Here is a 14708-nt window from a genome sequence, read left to right as displayed (position 1 = left end):
ATTTATTTATTGTGTTTAAATACGTTAGTTTACCCATGTTGTCTTTAATAAATCAGTACTATACTTGATGTAGAATTAAAAATAAAGTAATTGTTATTGCCTCAACCCATTTTTCATTTCTTCTTCATTCGTCAATCAATTAAAACGGATAAGTACCGTAATAGCAAGTAATTATGACTGTGTGAAACGAGAGAAAAAACAATAATATATATAATTAGGAATCATGACTCACTAATATTTTACATTCCGTAACACATTAGAACAAAGTTTACACTGAAAGTGTTGACGTTAGGTACTAGGGTTGTTATTACAGCGCTGGAAAATTTCCAGCAAGTTTATATCGGTCAGTAGTTAGTAGAATTTAAGGCAAAGAAGCTGGATTATGGTTTAACGTCAAACGTTAGGCTGTTATTTATGAAATCACGTGCAAAGAAGATCTATCACGCTAATTATCATTTATCAGTACCTAAAGATTAAACCGCTACTTTACGCCTTTCCTTTTGTACTATATGTTAGAAATGTCGTTTGACCATTCAATTGTAAAAATCTTTAACAATTCGTAGTGTGTATGTCAACTACAACTATTTATGCGATATTAAAAAAAAAGAATGTATAATCTTATTGGTTTCAGATAATAGGATTTTTTTAAAATTTTATTATTAGAAACATATTCTTGTTATTTCTATAAGAATAATTATCAGATTTCTTTATCATTTACCATAAATAAATAAAAAAATTGAGCTATTTAAGCTTGAGCTTCAAGTCGTCTTTTTTATTTTATAAGTATTAAAAACAGAGCACAACCATTCGGCTCGCGTTCGAGATGTGCAATAGCCGTTATCAAGTTTTTCACATGGAACAGTAATTTCCGTTATAGTTATACCCGTATTATGGAATAGTTTTATGTATTTTTTAAGAACTTTACAAGAAATGTTTGAATAGCCTCTATATAGTTATATCATAATGATATACGTTGTTAAAACATGAGGCAGTTAAAAAATGTCGACAAAAAATTACCATACATAGGTATCGAAACTTATAAGAGAGACGCCTAAGGTCAGCATCTTATACTGCAACAACGTCGGGGTTACTTATTTATTCTTTGTGCAAAGATATCCAAGAAAAGATTTTTAAACGGCGGAAGGTAAGTATAGTATAGACATTGAAAAAAAAAACTATGAATATTGTTTAATTTTTTTTTCTGATTAAATCTCACTATCAAAATTATCTTAAATGAGCATATTATATTAAGTCAGTATTATTATATTGATCATTTACTTAATTCAATCTTGTTTTAACGTTGATAAAACAGATTATCAAACAATTGATTAATTTGATGCTTGTAGATACTGTAATATTGAATTTACAGTATCTACAAGCATTTAAAATATATAGGCATTTTTTTTTTAATTTTCAACCAGAATAGTAAACGACTAAGTTGTACTATATTCACTTATTATATCCTTGTGTCAAAAGAGTGTTTATTAAAATAAAATAGTAATTTTATTTATCTCTTTACAAACGTATTGTAAATAAGTAATTAAAAATAATTTATATCGTTAATATTGACACGTTTACAACTATAAAACCATTTTAATCACATAATACATGAAAAATAACTTGATACACCTAGCAACACTAACATCTTATCTGTGACGTTTTCACGCGAAGTTATTTATCTACCGGAGTCCGGAGACAATTTATTTTAATACATTGATTTTCTATTGTGTATAAGTGAAAACATTTTTATCAACCTAGCTGAATTGGGACTCGAAAAAAATAGTTAAAATACTTCCTCTTATTATAAAAATGTCATATGTTCATTTTAGAACTGCCCAATGGCCGTATCGTTCGAGTGTCAATAATCAGTGTTTGTCCGTGTGGAATTAAATTGAAATGTTTCTGTTCAGGAATGTGATTATGGACAGCTTATATCGGAGGAAATGTTTACATCTGTTGATACTCTTCAGTTTCTTAAAGATAAATTTTGTTAGCGGTGAGTATTGAGTTATACAATTTGTGAGGAATACACTTGCACATTATTTATGAGGCTGGACTTGCTATCAACACGTTATAGATTTTGTTGATCGTATCGCAACTACAGGGAAAACTTTAAGGACATAGGCCTCAGTTACATTTTAAACTTCTATAAAATCTAAACAGATAGCAACGAAATTGTTTTGTCTACAAAATTGATAGTAATAGATTATGAGTATGTCTTGATTATATATATACATTACATTAAATGCAGTTTAACTTTAATAGACATGTCATTGTTATTCAATTACATTACTAAATAACAAGTTGTGTAAAAGCCATGTCACAGTAGTATAAAGTTATATATTTCTTAAAACAGGGCTGAAGTGTTACTGCAACAGTGACAGCCCTAGTTGTCCTAACTCAACATGCGAGACAGATGGCTTTTGTTATGCTTCCTATGCTCTGGACAACGGAGTGCACAAATACACCTACCAGTAAGTAGAGCTCATTACTACTGTTTATTTTGTTTTCCATTGTTTTGATTGTGATTATAATTTTTTCTCAAAATGATCTGTGGTTTATTTAATCAAAATTACTGACTGTACCTTCTACAAACCTCTCAGAGTTGGGTTCTGTGATGTCTATCAAATACTAAAGTCATAGTAAATCTCTTAATATGAATGTTTGTAAAAAGCACAGTGCAGATTTTATCTGATAGTTGAAAATAGTTTTGAGGTACATATTTTGACTAAATAATTTTTTAAACCTGACAAAATCAATTGGCAAAACATCAACACAATTCTCCATTAGTTTTGGTGGCTCTGAGGTACAATTTTTAATCAATTTATATCAAACCGTTGACTTGTGTAGAGAGGTGGCCTTAAGCTGTATGCAAAGAAATATAGCCTTCCCTCCAGACTATCCAATCAAATGCAGACATCCAAGAGCCTATTGCTGTAGTAAAGATTTCTGCAATTCTGATGAGGTTAACCAAGAGAAATTCTTTAAAGTGCTGCATGCCACATCCACGGGTAAGACGAACTGCGCACTTGTGGGAGTGTGATATCGACTTGACAATGCAAATGATGAGTTTGTTTGATGTACTCTTAGAATATAATTGCCTTGCCATTTATGACCTACAAGTTTTGTGTTGAGATGCCAATATTCTAACAACATGCTTCCGAGTTAGTGATTTGAATATGTACCTACTAAGCGAGAAGAGTTCTCTCGAGCCGCCGACGCGTATCTAGTATGTTTGAATGATGTGCCGTTATCTTAACAAACACTATTTTCCGAGTGTGCATTGGTTTTGCATTAACATACTAAACATAATGTATGGTGGTTCCACTTGCGGCGCAGCTGTATCGAGCTCAAAGCACTGATACCCATCGAGCACCCCTTCAGTTGCTCCACGACGAGAACTAGAAATGAGTCGGTGGTGATAGAATGTTGTAAGTCGCGTGACATGTGCAATCGAGACCTGCGCCTGGAGATACACACGAAGCCGCCAGGTAGGAGCGACGTGGAGGTAGCGGAGGCAGCGCCGGTAGCGCCCCGGTGCCGCTCGTGTGCGCGCCGCCGGCCGCCTGGCGCAGCGCTGGCGCGACTCCGGCCGGGCGGCGGCGCGCCTCGGCTTGCTAATGGCACACGCTGCATGGCTACTTAAATCTTTTTCGTTCTAATCGTACTAAATTTTCTTTTCTTGTCTAGTACTGCACCGGCATCGATCACGCTGTAGGGCACACTTGAATTTACCTCGAACTAATTCTACGATTTGTGGTATAGATGTTGGCACCCGAAAACAATTTTTCCTCCCGGGGACAGACCCATTTGGTGCCGCGAAGCGGAGGCCTCGAATATTTTTTGCTGCGCCACGGACTTCTGTAACCGTGACTTGTTTTCAGGTACGGAAATTGTAACGAATGTGTCGTCCGAGCGTCCATATGGGTAGCTTTGTATTGTGATGTCCGATGACCATGCTCTGATACTTGTGTATCTATTGGATAATAAACCATTGCATTTAAAGATTACATTAATCATCTAAATTAAATATGTACGATTCAGATGGTCGTAAAAAGCATGGGTTATTAAAGATAATTAAGAATGGGGTAAACACATCAGCGCTCTGCGTTTCTCATCTTATTTATTGTCACTTAGTTTTACATATTAAATATATTATATAGCGTAATGTTTTGAATATTCATAGCATATGTGCGTAGCCAGTCGAAGTATCTGAGAGGAAAAGTTCTCCATTAAGGAGCGCTCGCTCATTGTAACTTGTTAGTTCTATATTGCTGTCATAAAGACGACTGTTCTCACGGTCCTCGAAACGGCCGGAACACGCGACGTGAGTGATCTACGCCGGTATTTTCTTTTTCCAGCATGACCTTATTTTGTACTAATCGCATGTTGTTACCATCGACTGATCGGCACGCTCGACACTTAGCAGTTAGACGAGGGGTTCGGGATCGGGACGAAGGTTTCTAATCGTTTGTAAACAAGTTAAATTGTATATAACATCTGTTGGTAAAAGCAGTTCGAACCGTATTCATCTCACAAATAATAAATGCACGATAGAACTAAACCGACACGGGATTGAGCGATATAAATATGTTTTTGCTGGTGCGGTGGAAGCTGTCTGTTGTCCTACATACTAAACACTAATGTTTGTTGTTTCGTACGCTTTACTGCATGTTGGTGCACATTGGTGATTCATTGGACTTTTAAACTTTTTTTTGTTGTTTTATTCGCTTTTTAGAATTAGCCATATTATATATATATTATATATATATATATATATATATATATATATATATATATATATATATATATATATGTAACCATCCTTCCCAAAATTAAGCAATCGTATAAATTAATGTTCCACAATTTTAGTCTCGATTCGTTGTCAACATTCGGAGCGAACGGAAACGCTCATCTTGTACGCATTAATTTAATTTGAAAATAGCTCGCTCCGAGTCGGACCGATTTCCATCCGCGGCTTACAATGTATGCATTTGTATCAAGGGCGCCGCCGCCAGCCGCTCTTGAATATGGAGCCGCAGCCGCCGCGCTCCTGATATATATGCGAAATGTTTATTAATTCGCACAAGCTCACGGCCAGTAGTCACTTTTCTGAGCCTTTAAGTAAATCTTTAAATGGCCAACGAGTGTGCGACACGTTGTCACTTAGTATCATGTTAAAGTAATATAATTACGCTAAAATTTTAAAAGTAGTAAGTTTGTCATATAATTCTCTTATTCAATGTTGGAACCGGAATAACGTATAACTGTGTATGTTAACATAAAGAGACGAGTCCGACAGCGACTACATGGCAGCTGCTTCCATGGATCATGGGACTCATGGTGCTGAGCGTGTGCGCTGCCATCAGCTTTTGGTGGGCGCGTCGCTCTCCCAAGACGATAAAGCGCGAGTCCAGGTCGCTATTTGCCCCAGAGGACTCTTTTTGCGAAACTCGCCACCCGATGATGACGGCTACCATACGGGACATGATCGAGCTGACCACTTCAGGCTCCGGCTCTGGTGAGAAACTACACAACTAGTATGAACTATTTTTTCCAAATCGCCTTTACAAATTCATATAATATTTCCCACTTTAGTTTTGTCATTATTCGACTGGATTATTATTAATTACATAATATGCAATACCGTCCCCAGGTCTCCCTTTGCTGGTGCAGCGATCGATAGCTCGTCAGATTCAGCTGGTAGACATAATCGGCAAGGGCAGGTTCGGTGAGGTTTGGCGCGGTCGCTGGCGAGGCGAAAACGTCGCCGTAAAGATATTCTCGTCGCGCGAGGAAAGCTCCTGGTTCCGGGAGGCGGAGATATACCAGACCGTGATGCTGCGACACGAGAATATACTCGGATTCATCGCTGCCGACAACAAAGGTGACGTATGAGCTCTCGCGAGCCGTTCGGGGCCCGAAGGCCGAGTCGAGCAAAGTGCTTTCGTGATTTCAATAAAATTATACTATTCGCTTTGTATCCGCTTCGCTCATCAATTTATCTGGTATTCCGACGTTACACGACTTAAATGAGTTAATTCGTAATATCAATTTTAAAAAATATCTAGTATTATGAATATATTAAACGTGAAAGACGGTCTGGCCAGTCGTAACATTAAAGTGACAAAAATATATTCGACAGACAACGGCACCTGGACACAGCTGTGGTTGATCACGGACTACCACGAGAACGGCTCCCTGTTCGACTTCCTCAGCGTGCGGACCATCGACGCGAACACCCTGGTCAAGATGGCGCAGTCTATCGCCACAGGCTTGGCGCACCTGCACATGGACATCGTGGGCACCAAGGGTGAGGCAACCTTTTGCGGCTACACAACCTTGCTCTTGCCGAAGTAGCTGTGCTATATATATTATGAATGCGGAAGTGAGTTTGTTTGTTACGCTTTCACCTCTTAACGACTAAATCGACACGAGGTGCCTGCGACCTGCCTGCCGGCTTCACCCGCGTCTGCATATCATCTGGTTGCTTCGTCTTCTCGAGAAGTGTTCGTGTTATACAAAACGTTTAACGCGTAGCTGACGCCCGTCGTTGTTTAGTTCGACATTGCATTATATTATATTCCGGTGATTTCGTGTATCGTGATGCTGCAAATTCACACGTTTGGGTATGTGGTATATATGAGTACGTGTATTTCGAGCGCACGATTCGAGTGAAATATATTTTTTATTCTTATGCTAACGATATGTTAACTACGTGCTCGACTTCGCACTGCACACTTGAGTCAAGTTTTCCATATACTTTAAATAATGGCCACCGCTTTATTTCTGTCCTATGCTAATCTTCGAGACACTCGATGTATTTTTTTGAATGTATTGTATCTCTCAAACTGCCGCCTCAAATTATAAAGTGTAAACGATAAAAAATATTGACAGAAAATTATTCAAATTAATATTGTATTTTGATATACACTTCGACTTTAAACTTTTCATTTATTTTTCCAGGTTTTTTTAACAGAAAAGAGGAAAATTATTTTAATGCTGGGGAACTTTTCTGTAAACATTTTGCAAAACCAATGTTGCTACATATTTTTGTTTAGTTCACCGCAGCCATTTAATTTTTATTTATTTACTTGTTATCATGTGCTACACGTGATTACAATGATTTTGAGTTTGGAAAATGTGAAGAAACATTAAAGCATGTATATACATATAATATACGTATTATATATGTGCAATAAAATATATTCATATTAAATATTATTGTGAGAAAATCATAATAAGAAAGTGTTGAGGGCACGCGAGCGTGTTGTTTTTTTTTTTATTTTAAAATTAGTTTCATGTACACGAATTAATAATATTGCAAGAACTTGTATATTATAAGCATGATTAAGAAAATTCTCACATTTCGAAATAAGAAAATCTCACTGTCAGCAATGCGAATGCTATTTTATTTATTTGTGTAGTGAACAAAATCTTAAGTCACAAGTTCATAGAAATTACCTGTGATCGGTCGTAGAGGTCGCCGTGCGGGCTGGCTGGCGACTGCGTTAGTGAATAAATACATTTCAAAAGAATAAATGAATTCTAATTAGTAATTACAATTATAATAAATCTTAACTAAGATAGTAAATGTGGAAGTAAGTTTGTTGATTTGTTACGATTTCACGTTGTACACATTAAACAGGTGTGATGTATTTTTTAATTCGTCCTTATTAGTGTATTGAGATCGAAAGGGCGAATACGACGGCCTGGTCGGTACTTCCGTTATATAAACACACTCCCGCCTCTTGCGAATGTGACATTATTGTTTGTTTTGAACGTTTTATAAACATTTTTATTAATGTACTACTATTAATTGTTTCGCTTTTATGACTTAAACATATGTGCGACTAACTATGTAGACCTTTGTTATTGCTCGAACATTACTGAACGGATTACGATGAAATTAAACCCTGACTTAACACCTATGTGTTCGATCCAAAACCTGTCCCAATGTAAACGTATGTATGTATGTTAGTTTTATAGATTCATACAAAAAAAAACGAAATAGCACCGCAAGTGTGAATAATTGTAGGCTCACATCGGCTGTACACAGGGAAGCCTGCGATCGCTCATCGAGATCTTAAGTCGAAGAACATATTGGTGAAGTCGAATCTGACGTGCGTGATCGGCGACCTCGGGCTGGCGGTGCGGCACAACGTGTCCAACGACTCCGTCGACGTGCCCTCGACCAACCGCGTCGGCACCAAGAGATATATGGCGCCGGAGGTACTGCTTTGTCGATAGCGTTTACAGGCTTTTGAAGTGCTTAGCGCTGATGAGTGGTCACGGCACTTCAATCTTAAATTCCTTCTTTAATCTTAAAGGGACGTAGGGCGCTGTTGTTGGCTCTGTTGTACTATGGCACACGAAATCAAATGATAATGAAATATACCGGCTAATAATAATGAATCAGGTGCTGGACGAGAGCATGGACTCCCGTCAGTTCGACCCGTATAAGAGGTCCGACGTGTACTCGCTGGGCCTGGTGCTGTGGGAGATGGCGCGCCGCTGCGGCTGCGCGTGCGACGACTACCAGCCGCCGTACTACGACTGCGTGCCGCCGGACCCCGCGCTCGAGGACATGCGGCGCGTCGTGTGTCTCGAGAGGCGGCGGCCCGTGCTGCCCAACAGGTGGCACTCCGACCCGGTTAGTGCGTTTTGTACACGTCGCCAGTGGTACGGCTTAAAATAAAACACTCTGTCCTTCAGGATACCGCGACGACAATACCTACATGAAAAACGTACTCGGCGATGCCCTTCGGTTGTTGTGATTATATTCTTATATCATTATAAGAAAAAGAGATTGTACAAAATGTTCTACCTTTACCGATTTTCTATCGACATTTGAATGTTTTCGGCTGTATTGTGTGTGGAATTAACGGAATGACTGAAAACAGATAACAATAGCTATTTGTAGATCTTCGTTACAAACTCGTGGCTTTATTAGTTTACTATGAGAGCTCCGAGCTTGTTGGAAACGCTTAGCTTTGTACAATGATAATATTTGTTTTGGTCTCATATCAAAGCGCCACTGGCAAAATAACTCTCCAGTAGTTCAAATCGATCGTCATCAATCAACAGCCAATCGTTGTCCACTGCTGAACATAGGCCTCTCCCAAGGTGCGCCAAAGCTCCCTGTCCTCCGCCTTCCGCATCCAGTTGGTGCCCGTCACCTTCTTAAGGTCGTCGGTCCACCTGGCTGGAGGGCGCCCTACGCTGCGCTTGCCGATTCGCGGTCTCCACTCTAGAACTCGTCTGCTCCAACGGCCATCGGTCCTACGACATACGTGACCAGCCCACTGCCACTTCAGCCTGCTAATTTTGCAAGCTATGTCGGTGACTCCGGTTCTTTTCCGGATAATCTCATTTCTGATCTTATCCTTCAAAGATACTCCGAGCATAGCTCGCTCCATAGCACGCTGAGCGACTTTGAATTTGTGGACTAGTCCCGCAGTTAGTGTCCACGTTTCGGCACCGTATGTCATGGCAGGTAAGACGCATTGGTTGAAGACTTTCGTCTTCAAACATTGCGGTATAGACGACTTGAGGACTTGACGAAGGTTGCCAAATGCTGCCCATCCCAAGCGAATTCTTCGATCGGCTTCCTTCTCGAAGTTGTTCCTACCGACTTGTATTATCTGTCCTAGGTAGGTATATTTACTCGGTTATGTCATATCGATCACAGTATTCGAGTTACAAGTACTACTTTGTATATATTTTTTAACATTCAATAACTTTATTAAAATCGAACAGATTCGATGTCATGATTTCCTTACCACTGCTCATCGCCGTGCGACCGCTCAGTCTCCACGATGCTTTATGTTTGCAATCTCAGACGCTTGCGAATGCCGTTCGGTTGATTTGTGTCATTTAGTTGTATGATACCTTTTGGTCCCCGACGCGACCACAAGAACCGATGCTCCGATATCACGCGTGACCCAAGCGTTTATATAACCTGACGAACAATAACACTATTTCGACCGTCCACGTGGCGCCATCTGTAACGCGTTATATTCTAACTAGCGCTCGCCGCTCGGCTCAGACGGCTCATCGTAAGTGCTTCACGATCGTCCGGCCGACGTCACGTCAGGTGGAAACGAGAGCCTCGCGGTTGAACTATATCGCGACGCGCTGTGAATTAATAGTAACTGAGCAGTCCACGGTTTTCAATGTCTTACTATTATATTCTTTGAACATGTAAGGTTATTTTGAAGTTTTAAAAATTCATTCATATGTAACGACATGTGCCTTACACGCAGAGTTATAAAGTGTTCGTGTCGATGTACATGCGCAGGTGCTGTCGGCGATAGCGAAGGTGATGAAGGAGTGCTGGTACCAGAACCCGGCGGCGCGACTCACAGCGCTGCGCATCAAGAAGACGCTCGCCAACATCGCCACCGCTGACCACTTCAAACTATAAACGGCTCCACTACCGGCACCATTACCGACGACAGCGTTCGTCGCCTTCGACCGTTAACGAATATAGATCTTTAAAAGTAGCATATTTGAGGATATTTTAAATCTATTTAAGATGAACATTTTTACAAATTTTCGAGTATTTCATAATATAATTCTTCCGATAATCGTGTGATATGAGTAGGAGTGCGACTGCGAATGCGTTTTAAGTGTATATAGCACTCGGCGGGTGTCGCGCCGCAGTCGTTACGTCGAAGGCGACCGGGCGCGTCGCGCCCCCCGAACGCGCGCTCGCCCGACCGGCGCCGGGGGGTCACAGGGTGTTACTTGTAACAGTTGTATATTTGTAAGAGGGGAGGGGAGGGGGTATCCATCTAAAATTTAGATATATTTAACAAAATTAAAGATATGTAAATTGACTATATCTTTGAACGGTTCCGACTATTTTAATGTGAAATTGTATATAAATATAGAGGTCGGGATTCGTTTAAAATGAACAAGCCGACCGTCGGGGAAGTGCGCCGCGGCGGTTAGGCGACGGCGCGTTCGGCGGGCAGCGGTCCCGATCCTACCTCTTAGATTATATTCGAGTAATATCAAACGAGCATTTATTATACTAACGTGTTATGGACTTGAGGTTGTAGTGATATTTTTTCGTTACCAACTACGTAGGTTTAAAATTTTGTTAAGGTTCGATTTCGTTCATTAATATTATTGCGCATAATGTTCATTTTATGACGTAACACACTATTTTCGATTTTTATTTTTGGATACTATGTTTTCTGTGATAGGTTGAAAGCGCAGCTTCCGTTGTAGGTTCGGCGCGGCCGTCGCTGGCGGGGCGCGCGGGGTACGGCGGACGCTGGGTCGGACTTTGTTATACGATTTTGTTTTAAGTTTAGTCCCGTCGTAGTTTTATGCCAAATTTATTGCATCGTTATACGTCCTCTAGCGTGGGGCTCGCCCCCGGGTAAGAGGTTTCTGTACCTTTGGAAATTGTTAATTACTAGTAATATTACGTGGGTAAGATTAATTGAAGACTTTTGTTTCAAATTTTATCATACGTATAAGAGTCCCGCGTCGCGCCGCGAGGCCGCCCTCGGGCACGCCACAGGAGCCCTGTATCGATCTAACTTTCTTCATCTTAAAAACAACTGTGGAACTAATGAATTTGCATATCCGCGTCCTGCGAGTGTATCCTGTTCCGCCTAGCGCGTAGCCCGCGTGTCCGAGCGGGGCGGCGCGGCGCGGAGGTATTTTGGCGAAGCTGACTTAGAATATATCGAGAGTGAAATGTTTTACATATTAGTTGATGAGTAAAATTAACATATTTTCTTACTTGTTCGGATAATCGTTTTTTCGGATATTAAGATATTTTGAATTTGTAAATATGAACGAGAGTTTGTCTACTATATACGATCTACTATTTGCGTAAGAGTTTATGTAACATTTTTTTACAGATAAGTATAGGGTTTATTTTTTTGATATAATTATATTCGTATAAGTTCATACGAGCGACCGGCTGAGTGTGTGTGAGTGTAATCGCGTCACGCGCTTCGTTCGGTTCGCACGCACTTTAAATGAACGCTACTAGGGTATCCTTGAGTTTGCTGGATTCGGCAACCTTGGTACTTCGTCGCATGAACGGTGCAACGCTCATCCCAAGCGTCCTCGAGTGTGAGCGAGCCGTCGCCCGAGGCGTGGTCCGCGGTGTATGTACTTACGAGAGTATACGCGTACTTTAATATCCTGTCCATCCAGCTTTATATTGTATTTTTTTACGTTTGTTTGTAAAGCCAGACTACCCTCGGGTTTACACATTTTTTACAGCTCTTTATTACTGCGAATTATATTTTTGACTGAACATTAAACTTTTATATCTTTTTAATAATTTTGCGTTATTGCATAAAGATTCTAATAAACTAGTTTTCGATGATATTGATATATGGAAATAATAGCAATAGTGTGGTTGATCAGTTTATAGTTCATGAGTCTTCCAATCAAGGTGAAATTCGATATTCGATTTCGACAGTTAAAAATTAATTCTAAAATAAAAATGATAACCTCTTCGCTGCGCGGGCGCACGATAGCATGTAAGGGTAGACGGTAACTTTTGATTACTTATAGAGTCTAGGCAGCTATTCTCAAAAGAATATTATTATAGCAAGTTTCGTTTTCTCGATACCAGCGAGATTTACCTGAACACGACAACCAAGCAATATGAGATCGGGTGATATACTAAGTATCTATTGAGGTCTGCGGCGTCTGTGCAGAGTTATTTATTATAATATATGTTAATTGCATAAGCGTTCAGTTGCCCTTAGAGTCGTACTCCTGAATGGATAAATATACATTATTGTATTATTATATAACATTACTTTAAGTTTTATATATTTTAAAACGTTTGTCGCTTCATGCCTTAGTGATTAAGGAATACGTAATTAGTTCTTTAGCCCAACATTGACATAGGGGAGTGTTATATTTTAGCTGTATGTGTTACTTATGGGCAGCCGCCGACTCTCGGGACTGGTCGGCTCCGAAAGAGCGGCGTGTTATGTATAGATGATCCTTGTTGAAAATATTATAAATATTTGAAAATGTTGATTAAACGCGTAGACGTAATGCATCAGGCAGAAACATTAAATTTAATTGATAGTTTATGTGCTTCCGTGGGCACGCACCCACGCAGTGCGTAGCCCGCGATGCGGCCACGTGACGATCATATCATGTTTTGCAGTCACGGAATATTTATTATTATTATTAAGGTATTCGTACTTGTGTGAACGCAGAGCGCGCTTCAGGCGTTGGTGTCGTCTGAAGAGCCAGTACCAACTAATTCTCAGTCGCGTGGGGTTGAGCCCTTGTACATTATGTGATTGTATTGTTTTCTTATGTACTTGTATGATAATTGAATGTTTCGCTTTTAGATTAAACATTTGGCGTTTTATGTTGAATGTAAATGTGAGTGACTGGCGGTCCACGAGTGACGGAAATCAGTAAACTCATTGTCGCTTGGCGACGCGTGCCCTTATTAAACTTTCGACTTATTATTCTATACCAAATGTCAGTTATTCATATTAGATTTTAAAAGGATGGATGTCGGTGTCGATGAATTAGATATTAGTGTGTGTAATGTTTAGTGTTTTCGCGATTAAGATCTAGATGTCTTCTGTCCTAAGGAATAATAAAAACACGATAAATGATTTCTTAAACGACTGAATGTTTTAAGGGCAGTCAATCTGAAGTGACGCCGCCGTCGCCGCCGTCGCCGCCGGCCCGGGCGTCATTAGTCGAATGTTAGCTAGAGGTGTAACTATAGATTTCATTCTTATTCAATATTATTCTTCGTTGTTCTCGTAATATTAATATTGAGAGTTAAATAATTTAGATTAGACGTAGGTCGAGCCCTAGCGTTTCAAGGAGCCATACCGACGAGTACAGCAGCAATAAGAAACAGCGCCGGACGGAGTCATGTCACATGCCAAGTCATTTCTAAAGCGATGTGGTTCCAAACTCGACTTGACTCACTTTTATGTACCTACCTACCATTATTTAATTGTCGCATTACATAAGATTTATAAATTGTTTCTGGAGTGGATAATTAATATAATAAAATAAAACAAGTGTTTTTATATTTACTAGTTTTATTTGACCCGTTTGTTTACCATTTGTTACGTTGTGATAACTAATTGTCGCTCGCTTGCAAAAAAATCTAAATGACACAAACTTATATACTTGACTTACGGAGTCAGTAACGCTTTTAGAGACTGTACGGTTTTACAGAATTAGACAAAAAGGCTTTCCTGAATAAGTGGAGGTCTTCACAATTGATAAGTGTAATGATTATCCTACATACAATAAATATATTAGGATTTTGCTGACCCTTCTGTTCAGATGTGAACTAAACAATCTACTTAAGTATTTTATCTGTAATGATATTATTTTAGTATTCTGTACAGAGCGTAAGGTCTTTGACCTTTCGTGTATTTTTTTAAAAAATGAATATTACCGAAAACAATATAAGAAAGGATCATAGTTCATAAATTGTTTTAATATATCAGATAGTATTTTAATTATAATATCATATGTATTAATTCTCATTTCTATATCAATCAATTACCCACGTCATTCTTAAATGATTCCACGGTATTGAGTATTGATAAAATATTTCGACACTCGCCTAAAATATTCCGTAAATAATTAAAATCAAATGTCTGTGATTTCAAAACAACTGATTCTTTTTAGATGAATATGGCTATTTGCAAGTTATCCAAGTCATTTTTATT

The 14708-nt window shown here is 39.2% G+C and overlaps 1 protein-coding gene across 6 annotated transcripts; it reads left to right on the top strand.

Moving 5' to 3' along the window:
- Positions 1-1662: 1662 nt before the first annotated feature.
- On the top strand, positions 1663-14037 carry LOC126780361 (TGF-beta receptor type-1). 6 transcript variants are annotated; one of them, XM_050504803.1, is made up of 9 exons: positions 1663-1996; positions 2357-2474; positions 3766-3884; positions 5288-5521; positions 5657-5887; positions 6146-6313; positions 8039-8232; positions 8420-8653; positions 10301-14037. In XM_050504803.1, the coding sequence occupies exons 1-9, from the start codon at positions 1897-1899 to the stop codon at positions 10424-10426; spliced, it is 1524 nt and encodes a 507-aa protein (XP_050360760.1). In that variant the 5' UTR covers positions 1663-1896; the 3' UTR covers positions 10427-14037. The 6 variants fall into 6 exon arrangements, with proteins under 6 accessions (XP_050360760.1, XP_050360759.1, XP_050360757.1 ...); XM_050504802.1 differs by lacking the exon at positions 3766-3884 and adding an exon at positions 3340-3491 and having other exon boundaries at positions 8060-8232; XM_050504800.1 differs by lacking the exon at positions 3766-3884 and adding an exon at positions 3340-3491.
- The last annotated feature ends 671 nt before the right edge of the window (positions 14038-14708 follow it).

Source organism: Nymphalis io, chromosome Z, assembly GCF_905147045.1.
Source record: "Nymphalis io chromosome Z, ilAglIoxx1.1, whole genome shotgun sequence".
NCBI classification, from domain to species: domain Eukaryota; kingdom Metazoa; phylum Arthropoda; class Insecta; order Lepidoptera; family Nymphalidae; genus Nymphalis; species Nymphalis io.
The sequence above is the reverse complement of the archived record's forward strand: the minus strand, read 5'-3'. Positions and strand labels throughout refer to the sequence as shown.